The sequence below is a fragment of the Mytilus edulis genome, chromosome 7 (genome assembly GCF_963676685.1).
Source record: "Mytilus edulis chromosome 7, xbMytEdul2.2, whole genome shotgun sequence".
Lineage (NCBI taxonomy): Eukaryota > Metazoa > Mollusca > Bivalvia > Mytilida > Mytilidae > Mytilus > Mytilus edulis.
The window spans coordinates 35,775,885-35,802,859 of record NC_092350.1 but is presented as its reverse complement, the minus strand read 5'-3'; the positions used below and the strand labels follow the sequence as shown (position 1 = coordinate 35,802,859).

At 31.9% G+C, this 26,975-nt stretch overlaps 1 protein-coding gene across 1 annotated transcript; it reads left to right on the top strand.

Moving 5' to 3' along the window:
- LOC139481362 (Na(+)/citrate cotransporter-like) lies at nucleotides 1-21,815 on the top strand. The gene is made up of 14 exons (XM_071264659.1): nucleotides 1-147; nucleotides 2,882-3,031; nucleotides 3,792-3,907; nucleotides 4,345-4,484; nucleotides 6,318-6,465; nucleotides 9,093-9,251; nucleotides 10,132-10,263; nucleotides 11,311-11,394; nucleotides 12,532-12,636; nucleotides 13,442-13,539; nucleotides 17,104-17,234; nucleotides 17,380-17,541; nucleotides 19,663-19,800; nucleotides 21,540-21,815. The coding sequence occupies exons 1-14, from the start codon at nucleotides 40-42 to the stop codon at nucleotides 21,696-21,698; spliced, it is 1,830 nt and encodes a 609-aa protein (XP_071120760.1). The 5' UTR covers nucleotides 1-39; the 3' UTR covers nucleotides 21,699-21,815.
- Nucleotides 21,816-26,975: the final 5,160 nt, after the last annotated feature.

Genomic DNA, 26,975 nt, shown 5'->3' with positions numbered 1-26,975 from the left:
ATAATTTTGTAGCGAACATCATTACTTAACATTACACCAATGGGATGGAGACGTGTTTTGTGGGATTTGTGGGAAGTCAAACGGACTCTGATTGTTATTGTTGTGCCTTTAATACTACTGCCATTACCACTTCTCGTTGATTCCTCGGTAAGTATTTTTAAAAGCTTAACTCGATATGATGAACACATCTTAAGTCCCTTACTAACATCTTCTAAGCTATTATTATCAATACCAAGTGCAAATTATATTTCATTTTACAAAAGACCTAAAATAGTGGTGTTTGGTTTTTTTTTTTTACTAATGTCTGGTTTTGTGTAACACAGCAACAAAGGTTTTTTCGTTTTAGGTCTTCGACTTTAGATATGTTTGCGAAGTTTTTTTGCCAATCTTTACGTCAACATTTTATAAGTCTATTTCGTTCGTGGCAACTTCTTGTTTACTAATCAACGATCAAAAACATAAATTGTTGTCATGTCCTCGGATGTAAAGTCTGAGTCTACTGATTGCTATTGGGCATTTCTCACAATTTTACTCAATTGAAAGATCTACAACATAATCTTATCAAACAGAGCCTTTCTACAGAGCGGGAAACAATGATAAATATTCCGCGTTTTAGGTTATCATTAATCGTTCTTTATAAAAAAAAAAAAAAAAACTTAAAAAAAAACACAGATTCCCACAACAAATACACCGCAAATGAAATATTTAAAAATGCAGTCGACAGTATATGTGTTGAACTTTCGTGGAATATTATTTCAACAGTCAGTCGTAATTCTAATGCGTACTGATTGTGCAACCCTTCTGTCCAACTTGTTTATGTTCTCACATAAAGCAGAATTCATACAAAACCTTCTCAAAGACAAAAATTGAAGAAAAAGTATCTTGAAAGTTCTTAAATACCGCTTTTAGATATTTTGAAGATTTTCTGAAATTTTTATACGCACTTACTTCTCATTTATCCTAAGAATTTGAGATTAAGGATACTGTATTTGGTAGAAGTTGTGCTTCATATCTTCATCTTTTCTACGGTATGGACACAAAAGGTCGACCTCAAACTAGAATCTTTGTCAAACGTGTTTATTTCAACTTTCCAATTATCAACTTTCTATTTATCAGCATTAATATACACTCTACTCCATTGTATGGCGTTTACATATCTCAGTTAATACCTTACGATCGTATATGTTCACAATATACAACTTTCATTAACAGGGATATATAACACAAAAACTGCTCTTGCAAGATTATTATGAAAAACGACACTTCATAAGATTTGTAATCATCATAACGATACAATAAGTCGGTGACTTTTTGTGCTGACATGAATTGTCATTGATATGGTTATATTTATAAATTTACTGTTTACAATTGTTTGATTTTTTTGAAATACTAAGGCTTTTCTACCTCAGGCATAGATTACCTTAGCTGTATTTGGCAAAACTTTTAGGAATTTTGTTCCTCAATGCTCTTCAACTTCGTACTTTATTTGGCCTTTTTAACTTTTTTGGATTCGAGCGTCACTGATGAGTCTTTTGTAGACGAAACGCGCCTGGCGTATATACTAAATTTAGTCCTGGTAGTTATGATGAGTTTATTCTCAACTCTCTAGCGATATGTTTTTACAATCTTAGATCTTTGGATGCCAGTATGGTCTTTCGATCAGAGATTTTACCGATTGTGTCCTTTTCCAGATTGTGACAGTTTGGCTGGCTGTGTATACGCATGATGTCTAGTAGGAAATACATGACCAGTTGACGCAACCTTTCTTGCTTCATTCGGATTTCATGCATTCCCATGTTGTTGGTTTTTTTTATCTCAATTTGTATCCGTTCAAATCTATTTTACGAGATTTCTATATCGGTAAACAACTGTCGCCTTAATTATGGTATTCAAAATACTGTGTCAGGGAGCAATATTAGAATTTGACAATCTTTTTCTTTAAAACATAAACGCAAAGAGTATAAATTCTGTCCAATAAGACATTTTTATTATAGAGAATTAAAGCTGATATACCAATAGCGATAATGCGTATTGTAATTTACATCATTCAAGCAAGTTATTTTGAATTTTCTTTTATATCTTGTTATGTTTTCCACACCTGATTTGCATGGTGTAAATTATCATTTTGTACGTGTATCACCTTAATATGCCTGAGGTAGTAGTAAGTTAAGTTGACTTTTCTTATCTCGATTGAACTAAGTACGTTTTAATAAATGTAAGTTATTATGTTTTTAACTGTATCGCGTGTTCTCTACTGAACAATGTACAAGGTAGAGGGTTGAACCTACGTAACACTAGTTAAGTTTTGACCTCTGTAGATGTTCAAATACTTGTTTTCTGTTTTAAATTTTATTTTAAATTTTCTGCTTATGTCATATCATAAGCGTTGTCTTCTGGATTGAAATACAAATCTTCTAGATTTAGATGATTTAGTACATGCCCTATGGTATATTGATAGCGTTTGATTTTGTCAGGTTTTTGGACTTCCCCTTTTAGAATATACATTGGAAATCGATAGCTTATTATACTTTTTTACTTAAGGACAATCAGATTGCCTATATATTTTAATACATTGTCACAACACATACGTTTAATGTTGTAAGATCAATCTGCATTCCTCCATTTCTTAACGAAGTTCATATTCAAAAAATGAAAAGAACCTAGTATATTCTAAACATCAAGTACAGTGTATATATGTATCAATTTGTTTATTAATATAAGGAATGAAAATATCACAAATTCAGTCGTTAGTACATGTATATGTGAAAGAATTATGGAATTATAACATATTCATTTGGCTGAATTCTTACAAGAATAACTATGAAAGATAATTATTTTGATTGGTTTTACCACTTTCTCACAATTGGTTTCTTTTATTCAGGAGGCAAAATGTGCGTATGGTCTTGCAGTGATGGCGATCTTCTGGATAACAGAAACTCTGCCATTGGCTGTGACATCTTTGTTACCTGTAATAGTCTTTCCTATCTTTGGGGTTATGAAAGCAGGTGATGTAGCATCAAATTATATAAAGGTAACTGTTGTTAAACGTAATATGTGTTGCATGTTGAATATGTTTAGTAAACAAACTCATCATAGATACCAGAATTGAATTTTTTAGTTGCGTCAGACGCGCGTTTCCTCTACGCTCGAATCCAAAAAAATTAAATAGGTCAAACAAAGTACGAAGTTGAAGAGCAATTAGGACCTAAAATTCCTAAAAGTTTTGCCAAATACAACTAAAGTAATCTATCATTGAGGTAGAAAAGCCTAAATATTTAACAAATTCAAAGTTTTAAATTAATGAATGTTTATGTATTACTTTAAGAAATTACGACTTAGCACCCATCGCTCGTGTATCAATCAAATCAAATTCAACGATTTGTGTGTTTTCCACTCTACACTATTAACATTCATCAAAAATTGAAAAGAAGTGGAAAATACCAATGAGACATTCATATTTTATAAGTTGATATTTATTAAATCATAGAAAACGATGACTAAGCAACACGAAAATTTGGGGTGAAATCACTCAATATTTTCAGAGAGGGTGAGCAGTTTCTGTTCTACTTTATCAATTTTTGTGTTATTTATGACATGATAAGTTTTTGTCAAAATTTTAAAAAGTGGAAAGGAGAAGAAAAAAATCACACATAAGGATTTAAATTCAGGTTTTGGAATCTTATTTATGTTCATGATTATAATGGTTGCCATTTAAATGTAGACAATAACTAATTAGTACAATAATAAGAAAGAGGCTTTTTTTTTAGAACAACGTTTGTTTTTGTTTTAAGGATTCATCAATATTCGGAATTGGTGGCTTAACTCTTGCTGTTGCTGTAGAAAAATGGAATCTTCACAAAAGAATAGCTCTGAGGGTTCTTCTTATGTTTGGTTCAAAACCAAAATGGTGAGTATATACAAGAAGTAAAACTCAATATTGTTAACTTGGTTAATAAACGACACAAAACCTTTATAACAACATGCAAATTTCATATTTATTACAGAAAAAGCTACATATTAAAAAAAGAATTATCTTTCAATAAAAGGTGATGTCAATGAAAACTACATGTATATATAAATCTGGAATAAATGGATGCTAAAAATGAAATTCGCCATAAAACTGCATAACCCACTCATTATAACATTAACGGTACAAAAGTTTCTGCACCAGATATGCATCTCAACGACAAATAATTTTGATAATCCAAAACTTATATCAAATCTTTTTTGGCTATCAATCTATTTTGCTTCTCACCTTCAGAACACATGAATTCTATAAAGTGTTGTAATCAATTTTTTACAATAATTTTGTAATATTATCAATCCGTTTGTTCTTTCTGGCAGGTTAATGTTTGGTTTTATGTTACCGACTTGGTTTTTGTCTATGTGGGTCAGCAATACGGCCACAACGGCCATGATGATACCTATTGTAGGTGCTGTTATGGAACAGTTAAAGGAAGTTAATGAAGTTGAGGAGGTTAATGGTAATTTACTTTTCAAAGTATTTAAATGTCTAGATATTCTTAGTATCAAATAAAAGAAAAGAAAATAAAACAAAAGGATGCATTTGTTTGTGTTGAATAAGATCATATTAAAAGTTATCAAATATCAACGTTTCCCATTTCCGTTCTCAATTTTTGTATTGAAACATTGACATTTCCCTTTTGCTCCATTTAAAGATGTTCTGAACTGAAGTAAATAAGCAAACTGAAAATATTTCAAAACATAAAAAATACCTTTTAAAACTTCAAAACATTATGTTAAATAGTTATCCTTGATATTTTTTTGTCGTTAAGATTTTCATGTTTATCAGCTACTAAAATCATCCTATGAGTACATCATATTTTATACACCACTTAAATTTAAAGGTACATGCATGTATGTGTGTTTTGAAATAACCTGACAACTTGGCAGCTGTCAAACATTCTTACCGCATAAGTACAAATGTAGTTGCAAATGTATCTCAGAAAAAGAGGGCATCAATGTCATTAAATCAGGACATGCATTGGTAAATTAGTAAATAGTTAAAACGTTCATTGTACTTTAAGATAACATTATTTGGTGCACAAGAATACTTACAATATTTAGTTGTATGAATATAAAAAATGTCTTATTGTTTATCGTAATTGCTTACCTATCATTTATTAATTTATAATCGATCATTTAAGAAATGTATACCCTTAATTATTTAATCTGATAATATTCTCTTTAATCCTTATGATATGTTTTGACTATTTGTGGACTGTAGTGCCATCTTCCGCAAATAGTCCAAAAATGTCATAAGGACATAAGAGCTACGGTTCCGCAGCTATGTGCTAGCAGAAAACCACCAGAGGTATCATTGAGTATACATACCTATCTATATATTGGATATCTTTGTATTCCGACTCTCAAACTCTGATCTAGGATAACATTTGATCTTCGATTTTGTATATATATGAATGTTTAATTGAAAACTGCTAAAATACCATAATATATATATTGTTTGTATATTTAATGAAACATGTACTTAAAGGTCATTATATGATTTGCGCAGCTTAAAGGGGCACTAACTGTCAAAATTAAGTTCATATATATGTCTCAAAGTCTCATATGTGATTTATAACAATGTAAAATATTGATTCAAATTGTAAAAAGTCTAAAATAAACAATTCAAAGTACATGGGCTAGCGAATATGTAGCTTCGTTTCGTGTGTATTTTAGTCTAGACGCCATCTAATTAATCATCGAGTTGACATCCGAACACCTCCGATGGTCATATAAGCGATAGAAACATAAATATAGATATACATAGAAAGTTAACTCGTGCAATTGTATTTGTCAAGGTCTGTTTAATTTCATATTATAGATTAAAAACATATGTTAATCGTCGTTTTTACATGTATATTAATGATGTTTTGTGGATCAAATCAGTCAATCAAATGATTTACCTTTGTTTCACTTTCAATGTTGACATTCGTTTCCTTCAAATAACTTAACACGCAAGATTCATGCATTATCCATCTCTAACTAAGGGGTTAATTGAAATTCACATGAATACGGATTCAATGATGTCGAATAGTTATCAAAAGTACCAGGCTTATAACTTAGTACGCCAGGCGCGAATTGTTGACTTGCAAATATATCACCAACGTTGCATTGGCTATGTTACTTGTGTAGTTCTTAGTATTTATACATCTCCAGTTGGTCCTGTGTACGCCTGATGAAGGTTGATCCCGAAAATTTCGTCTAAAGCATTTTTCGTAAGTAAGAATATGATATTCAGTACCTTAATTTTATATTATGACCAACAAGTCATTGATAAATTTACATTGTAGAAAAGGGCACCGATAACCTTGGATACGATAAAGCAAATAATGTGGAAGAGAAACCAAACGAAAATGGAGTTAAGGACTTTAATATTACATACAGTGAAAATGGAGAAGAAGGCATGAAAGAAGTTCAAATTGAAGTTAAGGAAAAACAGTAGGTATAAATTTAATACCTAGAATCACCTATGGATACTATTCTCAATCTTTTGATTTCGACTCTTCTTTCAGATATTTGAAATTTTACATACCGGTATTCGAATACTTTTACATCCCATGCTTTTAAATTCCAAGCTAAAACCCTTCCCAGTGAAGGTAAATCCCGAAAAGTACCTCGGATGCAATACATTTATATGAGTTATTTTCAAACCTTTAAACACACGCATACATCCATATGACGTAATCCATTAAGCAAAGGTCCAAGATGTATATTATATATATCAAGATGCATCTTACAGTCACAAGTATATTTCATTAAACGTTAGATTACTAAAACAAAAGTGCTGATAGCTTAGAATCTATTTCACGTCATATTATAGTTAAGGGAACAGTTTTGATATGATGTAACAATTCAGGACACTAAATAAATACAAACACTTGAGGAGGAGTTCTTAAATTGTTTGTTTTCGTTTCAAAGTCCCAACGTCAACGCGGACCACACATTTATATCATGCTTTAAGTTCAAGGCACCCTGACAACGGTTTGAGAGGTGAGATAGACAATTTCATTAAATATACAAGAAAAAACACACACTTAGAAAAACAAGCGGCAGCACAGGATTTTGTTTTATAAATTGCAAGGACAAATTGTTTTTAGTCATTAAAAACAAATATGAATAGGACAAGACAATTCAGGTTGACTGCATTACCAGCATATGTCGCTAACAATACAATACAGACAGAGAGCACTAGATTGGAGGGGAAATGAATATGGTTACCAATTCTTGAAACACAAAATCCTACATACACAGAACAAAATCCAACGCTTACGGTCAACGCTTTAATTGATGTTCTTCATCTCAAAGTGACAATAAGAAGTAACACAATCTCGCATTGCTTTGCATGAGTGAGACGTCCCTAAGGATGACTTGAGTAGGATTCTTTGCTAGATGTCAATAACTATACATCTAGATTAGTGTTGTCAACAGTTAACCGGTTAACCGGTTAATCGGTCGAACGACCGAATACTGAATACCAAAAACGCTAACCGGTTAACCGGACTTTTTTCAATTTCGATAGATTTGATATAAATTTGTGTTGAAAATCAAATCATTAAATAGTTATGTTTTATTTAAAAATTGTCGTCGTGGTAATTAGTTTGACAGATCAATTGTCCAGTATATTGATTGCTATTGTTAATCCTAAGAACATAAAATTAATTAGAGTTCGGGGCAGGATCTTTAAGAAACATAATTAATAAACATGTTTTTTAACAGTAATTTAAAATCAGTAATGAGATTTAATTTTACTAATTACTTCATTATTTCATTTTCGATCTAATATTGTGTAAACCTACATTTAAATGTGCAACCTCCGTAGTTAGTCTAACTTTCAATTAAAAAATTGTGAAATGCATACCAATGTGAATGTACTCAATGTATACGTGAAAGTACGAGTAACATTCTTAAAGAAAAAGCAAACACAGTGAAGAAACAGGTCGTACAGCATGTACAATGACCTATAGTTGTTAATTTCTGTGTCATTTTGGTCTCTTGTGAAGAATTGTCTCATTGGCAATCATACCACATCTTCTTATTTATAATTAATCATTTCAAATTGAAACACAGCCCATTATTTTCGGAGACAACAAGAGAAAAGGAAAGAATAATATGTTTCAGACATTTGACATATTCAATTCCACGAGATTAAGATTTTTTGGGGGATTTTTTAATCTGAAGTTGGTACAAACGCTAAATTTGATACGGCGTATTTGATTATTAAAAGTCAGACTTCGCCAGGAATCCTCACAGACAAGCCTTATAATGCTAAAGGAAAAACTAATTCTAAAAGCGTATTTATGACTTTGATGAAAGGTTGTCAAATTGACACTCATACCACATCTTATATCTATGTGTAGGGTTCTATTGATAAGGCTTTCAAACATCAACTTATATTACCGGTTAACCGGTTAATCGGTCGAACGATTATCCGAGTAACCGTTTAGGCAAAAGTGTACGATTTGACAACACTAATCTAGATGCATTCTGTTTACAATTCATCATGTCTTTAATTTCTTTATTCAACCGGCTCCATCGTAAGACGTTTTAATATTTCAGCTAATACTTCACCAACGTACATGTTCACACTAAACAGACTTCACTAACTTGGATGATTCGACATTATAATGAGACAGAACAACTGAAATCGACACTGCATTAGTCGTACGGTCACAATCACGAATTGGTTCATCGACACATTGTGTCGTTGTCTCAAGTAGCTAGCGATATGTCTCTGCAGTCTTAGATCCTTATATACCAATATAGTCGTATGAACTGTAATTTTACAAGTTGTGTGCTATTCCTGTTTGTGATATTTTAATACGTTTGAGCTCGCCTGGCAGGTGATGCATTTATTGAAGGAGACGCTTATCACGTTGACGTACTCGGTCTGGGTCCTTTAGGTGTTCATGCATTTTCGGTACTAGTAGATTTGTCTATACCTAATCTATTTACTACATATGAATATTGGTATACTACTGTTGTCTTAATTTATAACTGTATATATTATCTTTTTTATTTCCTATGGATTTTCTTAATAATTTGATCGATATAAATCTGTGTTGTAGAAATAAGGAGCAAGTACATCACAATTATTCAGAATCTAAAGAGTATAAAAATATGTGTAAGGCGATGACATTATGTGTTGCCTATGCTGCTAATATTGGCGGAACTGGAACCTTGTCTGGTACAGGACCAAACATTATTATGCAAGGACAAGCAGATCTGTGAGTTCAAAAATGTATATAAAGCTTGCAGTCTATTCTTTAACAAACATCATTACATTGTTTTCAATGAATTACATTAATTTCTCCGTAAAATAATAATCGATAATTTCACATGTGGAATAAACGTGATTATTTCACTCTTCTGACGTCATACAACAAAAGGCGTTGTCACGACGTCGATAAAGTCACACAAAAACAAATTGGGAATGCGAAGAAAAATATATAGTTCCTCACATTTTCTACTTTAATTACATAAAAAAAACTATTTGCCAATGTAATAAAAAGAATGACTAATCAAAGAACTCCAATATCGAAAAATATTCAACTCGTGACCTACGCGCAGTCGTGAATTAATGTATTGTTCAGTCATTTGTTGAATATTTTCTCTATTTCAATTCTTCGATTAGCTATTCTATAAATATTGTTATATTGCTTAAACAGGCCCACACTTACCTACTTGTGTCAAGAGATGGAATCAAAATTCTGAAAATAGACAGACATCGAACGAAACAGAAGCACAGACAAGAAAAATGTAGAAGAACAGTGAACACATAAAGCTTTGAGCAATTTCAACTACAATAAAAACAAAAAACCAATTGATATCATGTTCTCAATAAGAGAATCATGTTCTGCTATGATACGAAAATTGTCTTATCCAACATTTAGGTAAGGACACACTTCTATAAAATGTCTTGAACACAAAACAAAACAGTCTTCATAAACATGCAAAAAGGAGAGCATTGTTATTTTTTTTATTTGTTATTTTACGTATACATTTTTGAACACATAGTTATACGCGATTTCTTGCTCAAAACATAAATACTGCATGTTTGCCTATTTCCTTGTTAGAAATATCTTCATTGTTTTGACTTTTATCTAGAGTGTTCCAACGAGTTGGCATAGAATCTTCAGGGATTAACTTTGTTAGTTGGATGATATTTGCCCTTCCTGGCTCTATTATATGTTTAGCAATTTTATGGATATGGTTACAGATATGGTTTCTCGGAATAAGGTAAGATCATTATTATCGTAATGCATCGAATTAGGCAAGTACAATATAATTAAAACACACAGAAGTATTCGAATTATAATGAGATATTGAAAATAGGTATTTCATTTCTATCACAAAGATATGAATTCATAGTGTGTTAATTTACGTTTTTTGATTGAGTTAAGCCTTCCAATTGATATTTTATCGTGTTGTTTTCTATGTTGTGATGTTATGCTATTGTTTCAGTAAAAGGGAAAAGGTTTGGTACCATTAAAACGTTTAATCCCACTGCAAATGTTTGCACATCTCCTAAGTCAGGAATCTGATGTACAGTAGTTGTCGTTTGTTTATGTAATTTATACGTGTTTCTCGTTTCTCGTTTTTTATATAGATTAGACCGTTGGTTTTCCCGTTTGAATGGTTTTACACTAGTAATTTTGGGGCCCTTTTTAGCTTTTTGTTCGGTGTAAGCCAAGGCTCCGTGTTGAAGGCTGTACAATGACATATAATGGTTTACTTTTATAAATTGTTATTTGGATGGAAAGTTGTCTCATTGGCACTCACACCACATCTTCCTATATCTATAATTTTATTATTTTTAATGTATTTCAGAAGTTTGTATTATGTCTTTAAAAAGTAAGAAAAAATATCGCTAAATATTATTCAATAAACTTTAAATTGATATATTCAATTAACTTAAGAATTGTGAGCATCTATTAGGGTAGATGCTGCATGTAGTATGTCAAAAGTAAGTTAGAGGTTTGAATATTAAATAATTCACCATTGATACACGCAATCATATGTACAGGGAGTAGAACTATAACATAGTAAAATAGATAACTATTCAGCGTACGAACAAATTAAAACATTTAAACCACTTTTCAGCAGTGTTGCCTATTATCTATTTTCATTAAAGATTTAAACGAAATGTAGCAGTTTAAACATTTCTGTCAATTATTTATATACCACAGAATTTTTGTGATATGCGTGAACAAATGAATTAAAAAAGTTTAAAACAATCAACGAATTTTATTTTGTTTCATGAACTTGTGTATAATATTCTCTTAGAGAATTATTGTGTTCAACCAAGAAAGAAGATCAAAGAGCTACTAAAATAATAAGAGATGCCTTCGAAAAGTTAGGACCTATGTCGTAAGTCTAACTAAACATAATTCTTACACTTAGAGTATTTGCTTTCACATTGTTGTCAATACAATGACATTCTATGCGACCCTTATATGCAAGTGAGATGTTAAGCTTGCTATAAAACCAGGTTCAATCCGTCATTTTCTACATAAGGAAATGCTTGTATAAAGTAAGTAATATGAAAGTTTGTGTGGTGTGTTTGAATTTTTTAATATTTCTGCCATTTGATAAAGGACTTTCCGTTCTAAATTTCCTTGGAGTACGTATTTTTGTTATTTCAATTTTAAATGTATACAAATATAAAAATGTTGAACATTCAAATATACCAACGCTGTTGATATTCACTAGTTATGTTATGAAAAATGCATCACCTTTAATGATTTAAAGGTAATGTCTCACATAAAAATGGCTAGTGTATTGCTAGTGTGCTTTGTCCGTGTGACTTTTTATGTTCCTTATATACATATGACGTGGATCTGTACTTTAAACATCCCGTCATTATATTATTGTTCTATTATAGTTTTTGCATACTTTGAACGACAAATTTATTTTGTATCTCTTCCTGTGTGACGTCTACATTTCGGCGTCAAACGTGTGATTGATTCTACACCAAAGTTGATACTAATCTAGCCATTCGGCACAGGACCTAAACTATTTCAATCCTTTATGGTGTGTTTTAACATACATGAATACAAAAAAATAAGGAAGTAATGAACATGGTTGTTAAATTTCATATATTCTTGTTTGTGCTTCTTTGTTAAATTTTTGTATGTTTTTGTTCTGATTGAGATTGTGACACAATGATAACTGCTGTAACCCTATTTTGACAATTTTACCTAGTATGTCTGTTTTGTTCACACATCGTTGTTAATATAATGGAAGTTGATGCGACTGAAATATAAGTGAGAGGTTTAGCTCTGTATAACCAGGTTCAATCCACCAGTTTCTACATAAGAAAATGCCTGTACCAAGTCAGGAATATGACAGTTGTTGTCGATTCGTTTGCTGTGTTCAATCTTTTGATTTTGCCATTTGATTAAAGACTTTCCGTTTTGAGTTTTCATCGGAGACCAGTATTTTTTCTCATTTTACTTTTTTGCAGTGACATTAATTATACAATAGAACTTATACATTATTTTTCAGTTTTGCAGAAATAGTTGTATTAGTCCATTTCGTTTTACTGATAATATTATGGTTTAGCAGAAAGCCTCCATATGTTGATGGATGGGGTTCATGGTTCAAAACAGGGTAATCTTTATTTAAATACTTAAAAGTACAACTCTTAGCGTTAATTTGACGACATTCGAAATGCATATAGTGAAAGTTGTTTATTAAAGCAACAGGAATATGAAAACTTGAACAATATAATAAAATAAAGACAACATATTTGAACAATATACTAGTACAAAGAAAAATATGTTTTATCTTATTGTCTATCCAATCAATCTAAAGCGCACAACCATGCATTTTAAATTCAATTCAATTTCAAAACCTAGATGGATCGATACATAGTGATCACTCGTCGTCCTCGTAATTAAATCTACGTTAAACTTTGTTTACCCTAAACTCATCGAAAACGGTTGAACGGACTTCAACAAAACTTGTACATGACATAAAATATTTCTCTTATTATTTTAATTTTTTATATGGATGATTATTATGGTTCTCATACAAAAAAAAATCGCCATTTCTGGTCATTTTATCTTTTTTTAGAGATATAAGCGGTACACATCTTCCTTGCAATACTCACATATTTAATGATTACACATATACAATGTCACAAATTGTATTTACTTTTGTTTTGAATTTGTATAATGTGACACTAACAAGATAAATAGTATTATCGTAACATTTAAATATGCATGTATGTTTGATTTTTTTAAATACAATGATTTACCTCCCTTTTCTCTAAGATTAACCGGACATGAGTTAGATCTATTTTCTATTTCATACTTCTTTTTTTTTATAATCTGTAGTTTATTCATTCAGAGTACGTTTATCAAAGATACAAATGTTGTAATACTACATTCATCTTTAACATATATGTTTGTAGATATTTAACAGATTCTGCGTCCGCTATATTTATTGTGACGTCCATGTTTGTATTTCCATCAGTTCGCCCTGCAGTTTTGTGTTTTAGAAAAACAAAAGGTAATAGAGATAAGTATTGTGGCAATAAGAAGTTGTATCCACATAAATATATCATTCTTTAAAAAATATATGTGACCTGTAGGTCATTATTATAAGAATATATATACTATGTAGTTACAAAGATTTCAAAGATCAGAGATTTCATCATTGTACATTAGGATTAAACATATTTTGCCTTTAGACCGTGTATTCACGCAGCAACCTATAAAGAGTCAACGAACTAAAACGTAAGCAAACGAATGTATGATAGTTATCAAAAGTACCAGGATTATAATTTAGTACGCCAGACGCGCGTTTGGTCTACATAAGACTCATCAGTGACGCTCTTATCAAAATATTTATAAAGCCAAACAAGTACAAAGTTGAAGAGCATTGAGGATCCAAAATTCCAAAAACTTGTGCCAAATACGGCTAAGGTAATCTATGCCTGGGATAAGAAAATCCTTATTTTTACGAAACATTCAAAGTTTTGTAAACAGAAAATTGATAAAAATGACCAAATTATTGATATTCATGTCAACACCGAAGTGCTGACTACTGGGCTTGTGGTACCCTCGGGGACGAAACGTCCACCAGCAGTGGCATCGACCCAGTTGTGTAAATATAGTTATCAAAAGTACCAGGATTATAATTTAGTACGCCAGACGCGCGTTTCGTCTACATAGGACTCATCAGTGACGCTCTTATCAAAATATTAATAAAGCCAAACAAGCACAAAGTTGAAGAGAATAGAGAATCCAAAATTCCAAAAAGTTGTGCCAAATACGGCTAAGGTAATCTATGCCTGGGATAAGAGAAAACCCTTAGTTTTACGAAAAATTCAATGTTTTGTAAACAGAAAATATATAAAAATGACCAAATTATTGATATTCATGTCAACACCGAAGTGCTGACTACTGGGCTTTTGATACCCTCGGGGACAAAACGTCCACCAGCAGTGGCATCGACCCAGTTGTGTAGATATAGTTATCAAAAGTACCAGGATTATAATTTAGTACGCCAGACGCGCGTTTCGTTTATATAATACTCATCAGTGACGCTCTTATCAAAATATTTATAAAGCCAAACAAGTACAAAGTTGAAGAGCATTGAGGATCCAAAATTCCAAAAAGTTGTGCCAAATACGGCTAAGGTAATCTATGCCTGGGATAAGAAAATCCTTATTTTTACGAAACATTCAAAGTTTTGTAAACAGGAAATTTAAATAAAAATGACCACATTATTGATATTCATGTCAACACCGAAGTGCTTACCATTGGGCTGGTGATACCCTCGGGGACGAAACGTCCACCAGCAGTGGCATCGATCCAGTGGTGTAAATAGTTATCAAAATTACCAGGATTATAATTTAGTACGCCAGACGCGCGTTTAGGTAATCTATGCCTTGGATAAGAAAATCCTTAGTTTTACGAAAAATTCAAAGTTTTGTAAACAGGAAATTTATAAAAATGAACACATTATTGATATTCATGTCAAAATTATATGAGCACTATTCAAATGTTGGAGATCTCAGTCTAACCTCTAGATGTACTGGTAGATAGCGAGTCTGAGATATAACGTGTTAGTCTCATAAATCTCTATTTACCAGATCTATAAATGTAACATGAGTGATATAAAATGCACTATATCGGTTTGTTATGTTCGATATTTTAAGTGTAACAATAAGGAAGCCGTTTACTAAATATTTTATATCAACACACTTGACTTCTGTTGATGTGATTTACAAGGCTTTCCAACAAGGGTCTGTATTTGTTGTACAATAAATCAATAATTAGAACAATTATATCTTTTAACATATAGATAAAACAAGGAGTGAAAAGTGCTATTCCTGTTTAAAACATAGTGTATATTCTATTCTTTCTGCTCAGGGATCAAATGTGGCAATTGTTACTCAATAAGGGTGACACGGTAGTATTTGCCATTTAGACTTCTTCTCTTACTTCCTGTAATTAGTTAATACTTCAGCTTTATCATGTACATCTTTTGAATATTCATTTTATTAAATTTACTGTTTGCTAAAGTATAAATTACTCTAAATTATAGGGATTTTCTGGTAACTTAACAGAAAACCCTTGCCGTTTTTGGCACAACCTTTTTGATCTTTTGGTCCTCGATGCTGTTCAACTTTGTACTCGTTTCGGCTTTCAAACTTTTGTATCTGTGCGTCACACATAGGTCTTGTGTTGACAAAATACACTTCTGGCGTATTAAAATTTTGAACTTGTTGCCTTTTGTTGGCTGTTGTTCGTGTGATTCTTTGTCAATTGTGTTCTCCAATTTATTTATATTGTAGTCCTGTGTTGTCATTTTGATGTTATATTTCACATGGCCATAAAAGTGCGAGGTTTGGCATGCCACAAAACCAGGTTCAACCCACCATTTTTTCCTTTAAAAATGCCCTGTACCAGGAATATGGAATATGGTCATTGTTATATTATAGTTCGTTTCTGTGTGTATTACATTATAACGTTGTGTCGTTTGTTTTCTCTTATTTTTGAGTGTAAATTCACATTGCGATAAGACGTGTCACGGTACTTGTCTATCCCAAATTCATGTATTTGGTTTTGATGTTATATATATTATTCTCGTGGGATTTTGTCTATGTGTGTTACATTTTAGTGTTATGTCGTTGTTCTCCTCTTATATTTAATGCGTTTCCCTCGGTTTTAGTTTGTTATCCCGATTTTGTTTTTTGTCCATGGATTTATGAGTTTTGAACAGCGGTATACTACTGTTGCCCTTATTTGTGTACTCTACTTAAGTCAATGTATCTGAACAGTGCGATGGGACAAAATATACAGTATCAACTGAACATACTTTCCCAAACTGAGGGATGAATCAGGTGTAGGAAATATGAATTAATTTTACATACAGGAGAAAATAATGTTTTGAGATTTTTTTTTTTATTTTGTATTCACTGCTTAATAAAAGACATAAAAGCACTAATGCTTTGTGTTTTTAACAATAAAAAAAAAGTCCACGGTCATGATACATACAAGTATTCAAATTCGTTTTTGAATAGTTTCATGCAAGTACTTCAGAAAGCTGTGTATGTAGAAATTTGGGCAGTGTTCCAAAAATCGAAAAAGGCTATCAATATCCCTTATAAACGATGCAACACTGAATAATACATACATATACTATAATTTATTTAGTCATACAACACTTTGTTTTTATCTATCAGGAGGAACTCACTATACACAGACAAAATGCAAAAATGCAGTTAAACATTTTATTAGAAATTGTTAAACTTCATTTTTCTCGATTGGCAAGTAATATTTGTTAGTCTTTATCTCCTGTGCGGTTTGAGTATATGAAGTCTCTGCAGAAAAGAGCATACATAATATCCAAAAAGACATTGGTCATAGAAGTTGTTTTAATCAGTGGACAACTTTCATCTTTCATCTTTCGAGTAACAATATGAGTATTCCTTTATTACTTATTTCACTATACAACATCTTTGTATTTATACTTCTGCTCTGTACAATTGGAAAACGAGAAATATTAATAAAAATGTAATAATGTTTCCATTGATGATATCATTTTATTCCTGTAATGATTAAGGATTTCCAAAAGATGACAGACCGCATAAACCGGTGCCACCTATATTGGACTGGCCTACTGTTGAGAAGAAGTTTCCATGGGGTGTTCTTTTATTGATAGGAGGAGGATTCGCTTTGGCAGATGCCTGTGAGGTAGGTAATACACATATTACAAAATCTTAAATTTGAACTTTTCAGTAAAAATATTTATCAACAATTATTTAAATGAGTTAAGATGTCAAATTTATATAAATAAAAAGATTTAGTAGCATTAATGTTTAAATTTGATATTTCGTAGAAATCTGGTTTATCCTCATGGATCGGATCACATTTAGAAGCCTTTAAGGAATTGGACACGTGGGTTATGGTCCTTCTCTTTACATCATTAGTAGCTGTATGTACAGAAGTTACTAGCAATACAGCAACTATAACACTCTTATTACCTATTCTTGGAGATCTGGTAAGTATTTTGGGTTTAGGTTGTATTGCATTTTCAGTTATATTAATATGGGATCATTGAAAATAATGTGCATTGTACCGACTTAAATGTTCCAATTACTCCCAAATGCTAACAAAGAGAGGGACGAAAGATACCAGAGGGACAGTCAAACTCATAAATCGAAAATAAACTGACAACGCCATTGCTAAAAATGAAAAAAACAAACAGATAAACAATAGTACACATGACACAACATAGAAAACTAAAGAATAAGCAACACGAACCCCACCAAAAACTAGAGGTGATCTTAGGTGCTCCGGAAGGGTAAGCATATCCTGCTCCATAGCATATTGTTATATATCGCTAAGTTCAAATAGAGGCAACAGCAATATAACGATGTTAAAAAATAAAAATAACAATTTTTACAGACTGAAACCGCGTGCGTCTCCTGCTTTGATGCAGTGCCAATCATAAGTATCAAAATCTAGTCAAAATGTCAAGCTATGGAATATGACAAAATCGTCTTATTTGCAGATCTGGTATTTTTTTCTTTATATCTATACCAGAGTAACATGCATCTGGTAAATAGAGATATATACACGTCGTACCGACCAACCGATTCGTGGTGGTGACCGTAAATTTGCATATTGATATAAGAAGATGTGGTATGAGTGTCAATGAATAATGTCTTTTTTGTAATTCGTCTTCATAACACGAATGGAGAAACTTTGTATTAAGAGGCGAATCCCTGTTAACATATTCCGTATACTGTAAACATGCAAAACCTAATCTTCAAACAATGGCGTAGAATGTTAACTTGGCATTGCACAAGGTCATGTTTTTTTCTGACTGTTTATAACGTCTTTACACTAAATCCATTGGATGTTGGATGTGTACGGATTGATAGTTTAGTCTTAGATGCATGATTTTTTTATAAGTTGTTAGTGGCTTTGAACTAGCTGTCAGATAACTGCGAGTACTCTCAGATATGTTCCTACTGTCTTTTCGTTGTCGGGATGTATAAGTACCCGGCCACATCTATTTGTATTTTTGTCCAACTGATGAGTTAAGCCTTTTTCGACTGATTTTTATAGTTCGTTCTTATGTTGTATTGTTATACCACTGTCCAAGTTTAGGGGGAGGGTTGGGATCCCGCTAACATGTTTAACCCCGCCACATTATTTATGTATGTGCCTGTCCCAAGTCAGGAGCCTGTAATTCAGTGGTTGTCGTTTGTTTATGTGTTACATATTTGTTTTTCGTTCATTTATTTTATATAAATAAGGCCGTTAGTTTTCTCGTTTGAATTGTTTTACATTGTCATATCGGGGCCTTTTATAGCTGACTATGCGGTATTTGCGACTTTGCTCATTGTTGAAGGCCGTACTGTGACCTATAGTTGTTAATGTATGTGTAATTAATTTTGGTCTCTTGTGGACAGTTGTCTCATTGGCAATCATATCACATCTTCTTTTTTTATATATGAGGATGTTTATAATCATAGAAAAACTTAAATCGTTTATTTTGTCAAATATGTTAGGTAGATGTAGTCCATTTGTGTCAATTTCAAGACATATATAAAGATATGAAAAACATTTTTTTTCGGTAGTATCTTTATGAATGAAGTCGGTCTTATCCAGTGCGAAAAAAGGACTTTACTTTTATTTTAAAAATGCATTCGATGTACTGGCTATACTTGAAATAACATGCAATTGACAAGACAAATTAATTTTGGTATCTATGATAACTTTATTTACAACAGCTGGTTTTATGCCACTGTAAGTGAAGGTTTCCTCTCCAATTATACCTGCAGCCCATAAGTCAGAATTTATGTGGTAAAATGGATTATCATTGATATGGACATAAATATGAATTAATATTTCCAATTACGAAGATTTTCTACCACAGGAATAGACGAATTGATCTGTATTTGGTCTATTCGATATTTTCTTACCTTGAAAGTTGGCATTTCCTTGATCATTTTAGGTGTTCATCTCATTCACTTCTGAGCTGGAGATGAAGGCCTTCTAAATTTTGTATAAATTGTTCTCTTAATTGTAAATGTATACAACGCAATATTCTGCTAAAACGTTGCATATAACGTAATGTAAATAATTATTACTTTCTTCTTTATCGGTACAGGCAGTCCGTTTACAACTGAATCCCTTGTATTTAATGTTTCCATGTGCCATTGCTACGTCTTTCGCATTCATGCTCCCTGTTGCAACACCACCAAATGCTATAGTATTTGCGACTGGATATATTACCGTCAAAGATATGGTAAGGTTTTTTATAATTGAAACAATACAATTAAATGTTATATCTATTAAAATCCGACACAATTAAAAAAAAACACTCTAGTTGTTACTCGTTAAGTGATATGAATAGACTAGCATACCAATAAAAGAAAAACGCTGAAATACAAATCTTGATATTAATTAAAGGATCTTTTTTCGTCATTTTAAGTTCAACATGGAAAAAAGAAACATGATGAACGATGTTATGGGATTATGGTTAAAAAGTGTAATGTTGGAACACTAATCAAAATTCAACTTCACTACCGAACATGAATCTACTGAAAACTACAAGTCTGTCTATCAAGATTCTTCAAAACAACTATGCCGTAGTTATTCCGTTGTCAGTCAAAATACAAATTATGAAACATTATGTACAAATGTCGAATTTTTAAGACGATTGTAACTTGAATTTTTTCTTTGTATTTTATTCTAATATAACGGATAAAAGAGGGGCGAAAGATACCAGAGGAACAGTAAAACACGAAGCATATATATACTCTAGATAGAATAGAAGATTATTTCAGTATATTTTACCTCAAAATGAAAAAAAAAATGAAAACAAGACTTTATAAATCCCATGCGTCCGACGTTCTTTACTGGAATTGCCTTCATGATCAAGGAACGCTTAAAGCCGAATATTTAAAAGCCAAGGATGTATCACTAGCGAAACAAGTGAAGAGTTTTATAACCAAAATGGACACACACAAAACAATAGCAATTCCATCTTATGCCAACTTTGACAGGGGGAGTTTCTTAATAATTTATAAATTTATAAACGGACTATATAAAAAGTTTTGTTAAACGTCAAGTGAGTGTCGACGTACTGACTGCTGAGCTGATGATAACATCGGAACACTTTTAAAACGACAATATGAATATACAATGATAAACAAGATCAAACGATATCCCTTTTTAAAAGCAAAATAAGCTTGATGTTAAAAAAGGAATCACAATGATGCATACGATATTTAAACAACATTAATATTCTCGAGGTCCAGGTATGACACATTTGAGATACTTAGTATCTATTTTCTGAGCTCACAGTGATATGTTTGTTTTATATGAAGTGATAAAACAAGTTAAGACCACCCATTTTCGTGTTAAAGTCAAATCTTTTCTTACTTAGTGTCAGTAATTTTGTTGTATTTCTGTTCAACCCTTTATCGGGTAAATTTAGATTTTAACAGGAATAAAAATTCACATCAAGGTTTTCATGTATCATTATATTTTCATATTACTAAACTTGTTTTATACTTAATTTCAAATGTCAAAAGTGTTGATCTTGACCTTTTTGCATCAAAATAGCTTTGGTACGGTTCGTTTCTGGGTCAACGATGTAAATCGGTTAAGGTACACATGCGATGACTGAAAAAGAACGTAAAGTAACAGTCACATTTGCTGATATGTTCATTTTAAAATAAAAAGCAATAGATTAACATGCAACATCCAATCTCCGGATAACTGGTGAAAAGAGCTCTTCAAAACATTAACAACAATGTCGACAGGTACAGAAACATAAGACGGGAGAGAGAACATGGTTTTATTGCGGGTATAAGAAACCTTCTGAACATATATCAGAGGACAGAAGTAGAGTAGTCAGGAAGCACAAGGACTTGCGAGAAATGAGATGACAGAACCTTCGCTCCATTTAATACCAAGATCGTTCTCACATGCCTAGGATTTTTTAATATACAACTTTATGATATTATTTGTGTTTTGTAGGCATCAGCTGGATTCATGGTGAACATTTTATGTATATTGGTACTGAATGTAGCAGTAAATACTTGGGGAATGGCATATTTTAATCTTAACGTTGTTCCTCCAGAATTTTTAAATGGACACAACACCACTATGAATGTAACGACTGTTAGTCCATATTGAACACGTGATCTGATTTTTTTAGCTGTTTAAAAAATATTGAATAGCATCCGGTGTATCTTTAATACATGTATATGCATCCCTTTGGTAGAAATTATTGTTTATAAGTTTAGTAAATTTTACAGTTGCTATTTTTTCTCACACTCAAGTAGTTTGTAGTCATTTTAATTGTTCTGATTATTGGCTATTCTTATTTTTCCTTGCTTCTAAAAACTGTTCTTCGTGAGAATATCCGAGTGATCTTGAGATTTGTCGAGATTTATTTTGCTTCTATTTTTTATACTTTATCATTGATGTAAATCTCAATAGCATACAGAAAAAAGTTAGAAAGAATCGGGATCTTTAAGGATAAATAAACTTGTTTAAAGGTTTACTACTCTTTGCTCGTTTTGCTACAAGGAAAAGAGCCATTTAAGATTTTACAAAGTAAACTCTTAACGAGGGACGTTTTCATCCATGTTCAGATAACTGCAAAATCTGTGTAGAAACCCAAATTTTGCATATGTAAGTCACATCATTAATAAATGTGTAATACGGTACATGACAATGTAACCACAACTTCATAAAAACTAGCCTTAATAAATATGTTTAAATTAAATTGGTCCGACTGACGCACAAATATAATATGATGCCCCTATTATTTTAGGCGGGCAAAAAAAAATTTATTGTTTACAGAAAATCATATTCATCTTAATAGAAGGTGTTGATGAATATATTTATCGACAAGAATAAATTTCAGACGTCTGAAACGCTTTGCCTGTACTAAGTCAGAAATATGACAGTTGTTATCCATTCGTTTGATGTGTTTGAGCTTTTGATTACCATTTGATTAGGACTGATATCTAGAAATTGACTATGAGGCGGGTCGGTTGAAAACAAAACATTACGACAAAAGGGGTGATTTCAGCTTCCCAATTGTGACCTTTTCATTTTTAAACCAAGAGTTCTAAATGTTGAAGTTGAAATCCTCACTTCGTAAATTTTCACGAGTTCGTTTACCGTTATGGAATATCCGTTTCACAGATGAGATCGGATATGTTCCTTATGTCGTAACTATAATCCCGTTCCCTTTTCACAAATGTGACCAACCGGATTTTATACAGGCTTTATAATAACATGAGCAACATGACGGGTGCCACATGTGGAGCAGGATCTGCTTACCTTTCCGAAGTGCCTAGGATTACCCCAGTTTTTTGGGGGTTCGTGTTGCTGTTGTACCCCTATTTGTGACATATTTATTTGTTCACACATTGTTGTCAATATAATGGAATTTGATGCGATTGTCATGCAAGTGAGAGGTTCAGCTAGCTTTAAATCCAGGTTTATTCCACCATTTTCTACACAAGAAAATGCCTGTACCAAGACAGGAATATGACAGTTGTTATTCATTCGTTTGATGTGTTGAGCTTTTGAATTTGCCGTTTGATTAGGGATTTTCCGTTTTGAACTTTCCTTTGAGTTCAGTATTTTTTTTATTTTACTTTTTGCTGTATTCACTCTCAATAGGAATGCTGAAGACCACATGTTTGGAAGCCAAAGATGTATAACAAGTGGTGTTTTCTCGAAGTCTATCCACAACTGGGATTCATAGCAAGAGAACATAGCTAGTCCTATACAATACAATGGCTTTAAATCAAAAATCGATCATAAAGAGTGTTTCTGTGGTATTCTTTATTTTCAGTTGAATGAAATTAAAAGCGATCAACATAGTCACGTCTACAACTTAAACGATGAATTGTTCATAGACAGTGAGTAAATCATACATAAAAAAAAACTAGAGATACTGTTCATGCAACAAGGCAAAATATGTTCAAAAACATAATGACTTGCAAGTCAATAATTTAACTTCATTGAAAAAATATTGAATATAATGGAATATATATTTAAAGATGAAATAAAAATTTTATAAATTATATGCCATCGGAACGGTTTCCTGTATTAATCTGCATCTGGAACGCTCAAAGCCGGAAATGTAAAAACAAAGATGTATAAGAACACAATCGTTTCAAGTGCTATATGATACACTCATCATAGATACCAGGATTGAAATTTTATATTTACGTCAGTCGCGCGTTACGTCTACAAAAGACTCATCAGTGACGCTCGAATAAAAAAATGTTAAAAAAGCCAATTAAAGTACGAAGTAGAAGAGGATTGAGGACCAAAAATTCCTAAAAGTTTTGCCAAATAGAGCTTAGGTTATCTATTACTGAGGTAGAAAAGCCTTAGTATTATATGACCAAAAGAAATTAATGAATTAATCAAAATCCATCTAACGTCTCTTTGCCTGATGGAGCATATATAATTGAATCCACTAATCAAAATGTTCTTTTCAATGAAAAAACAAGAATGTTCGTAAAGTATCAGTAAAGATACCATGTTTGCATTTCCGTTGACATTTGCATCGGTATGTGAAAAAGGGCTCTTATCTATATTTTGGAATAACGCATTGTAAGGTTAAAAATGAAGGGTCGATAATATCTTTTTTATAACAAATACTAATGGAGCTTCTGTGATCCTGTATAGAAAGGTTCTAGCATCTTTTTATACATCTCACCAGAAAGGAGGTCTAATTACATTTGGATCATATTCACTCCAAAAAAACGTGATCACGCTCGAAAATAATCGATCAAACCACTCGAACAATCACAATCCCAGCAGGACACTATATCTACTACGAAACAGAAAGAAGTGAATGAACCAGTTGATTGAAATACAAATAAACATTGTTATTCATCATTATTATTGATATATATTATATGACCTCACATTCGTTTGTTAACACTACTTTTAGTTTCACCTATTTATAATAATCTGCAAAGGTTAGAATGCGTAAACAATATCATTCTATTTGCAATATAGATAGATAATATTCGTAACTCCGGTGGGTAATAGTCCGAAAAGCGATGGTAATGATTCACCTGTTATTAAGGTTTATACGTTTTGAAGTTTTGAGTTTAGATAATGCAAAGTTGTTTTAGACTCATCCGAATCTTAAAATCTAAAGATTATGTAAAGGAGACACGTTCGCATACAATAAAAATAATTATAAGCATTTTCTAAAATTGCTGTTTATCATATTAATCTGAATGTGAAATTTCAAAAAGGATTGAAAGAAATCATTGAAAAAAAATCAAATAAATCTGATTGAGTGGAGACGTCATGATCATATGACGGAACTCGTGACACTGGGTGTCATTTGAGAACATGATGTATTTGTGTGCGATTGTGACACGGTGAGTGTTTCGTGGATAAAATATATACTTGCTGTCAAATATAGACATTGTAGTTAAAAAGTACGCGTCGCCAGTAGAAGAGGGACGAAAAATACCAAAGGGACAGTCAAACTCAAAAATCGAAAATACACTGACAACGCCATGGCTAAAAATGAAAAAGACAAACAGACAAACAATAATGCACATGACACAACATGTGGCAACTCTTCAACTACAGTACTGTTATACTTAAATGGAATTTTAGTATTTTGACAGTTAATCTTCAGTAGAAATTGAAAATCGTTGATCGTTTAGGTCTTACCACTCGTAATATGGTGGTCCCTTATTCCGAGTAGGATTCCATTAACATGCATATCGTACAAATCATTTGGGTCCAGGACCATTCCAGTATATCTTATTATAATCCTGTTGTTATACATCCCATTTGTTATACGCCCGTCAAAATTTTGACAGGACGTATTGTGGTATACAAATGTCCGGTGTCCGTCCGTCTGTCTGTCTGTCCTTCCGTCTGTCCGTCTGTCCGGCGTAAACATGTCGCACCGTAACTTGAGAACGACTTATCCAAATTTCATGAAACTTTTAGCATAGTTGTTTCTTATGATGGTCAAATGATCTGTATACTTTTTGGTGAAAATAAGATTAAATTTTTTTTGAGTTACGGCACTTTGTAACTAAAACAGGGGTGTGTTTTTTTCACATGTCGCACCGTATCTAAAAAACGATTCTTGATTATGGCTTTAAACTTTAAACACTTCTTAGTTATATTAATCTTAATATCTGTATACTTTTTGGTGATGATTCAAAATTTTATTTTTGAGTTATTGAAAAAGGGGGAGAGTTTTTTTTACATGTCTCACCATATCTCAAAAACGATTTATGATTATTGCTTAAAACTTTACACATGTCTTTGTTATATTAATCTGAAGATCTGTATACTTTTTGGTGATGATTCAAAATTTCATTTTTGAGTTATTGAGTATTTTGTAAAAGAGGGGGAGGTTTTTTTTCATGTTGTGCCGTATCTCAAAAACAATTTATGATTATTGCTTAAAACTTTACACACTTCTTTGTTATATTAATCTAAAGATCTGTATACTTTTTGGTGATGATTCAAAACTTTATTTTGGAGTTATTGAGTATTTTGTTAAACAGGGGAGGGTTTTTTTACATGTCGGGCCGTATCTCAAAAATAATTTATGATTATTGCTTAAAGCTTTACACACTTCTTTGTTATATTAATCTAAAGATCTGTATACTTTTTGGTTTTGATTCAAAATTTTATTTTAGTGATATTTAGTTTTTTGTAAAAAAAAAACAGGGTTGGGGGTTTCACATGTCCCGCCGTGTCTCAAAAACAATATATGGTTATTGCTTAAAACTTTCTCAGAAACTATTAATGATTATTGCATAAAACTTCCACACAAGACGTCGGGCGTATCATGCGCTCATGGCGCAGCTGTTTATTATGAACATGTATCTAGAATTGGTTTATTCAAAATATAATTATATTTGTTATGGAATACTTTTTTTCAGATATAGGCATATCCTCATCAGGCATCCCACACCATGTGTTTCCCTTTTTGTAATATAAATATCTGTTCAAATTCTATTTTCATTTATACATTGGGATAATGTTCCCTATATTCCCATATGTAAAAATAAATTCGAACAATTCTTTATATTAAAAAATGGAAACATATGGATATTTTATCATACAATATATTAATTGTCATATAAACATAATAAGTTGCTTCAAAAAACAAAAGCAAAAATTAACATAATATAGAAATAACAATTCTCAAAGAAAGGAATACAAGGGTAACAAATATATAAAAGCCTAGCTATCTAGTCACAGGATACATTGCACATATCCGTGGTGTGATGAAATACTGGTTGAGCTTTTTTTTTATATATCAAGAAGATTACTAAACATTTATGTTGGGAGATTTCCGAATGAAGCTGCCCGGCTTGGCTGTAATCAAAAACATAACTTTCCCTTCTTTTCCCCCAAGTCTTTTTAACTTGAAATAAGGGTTACCAT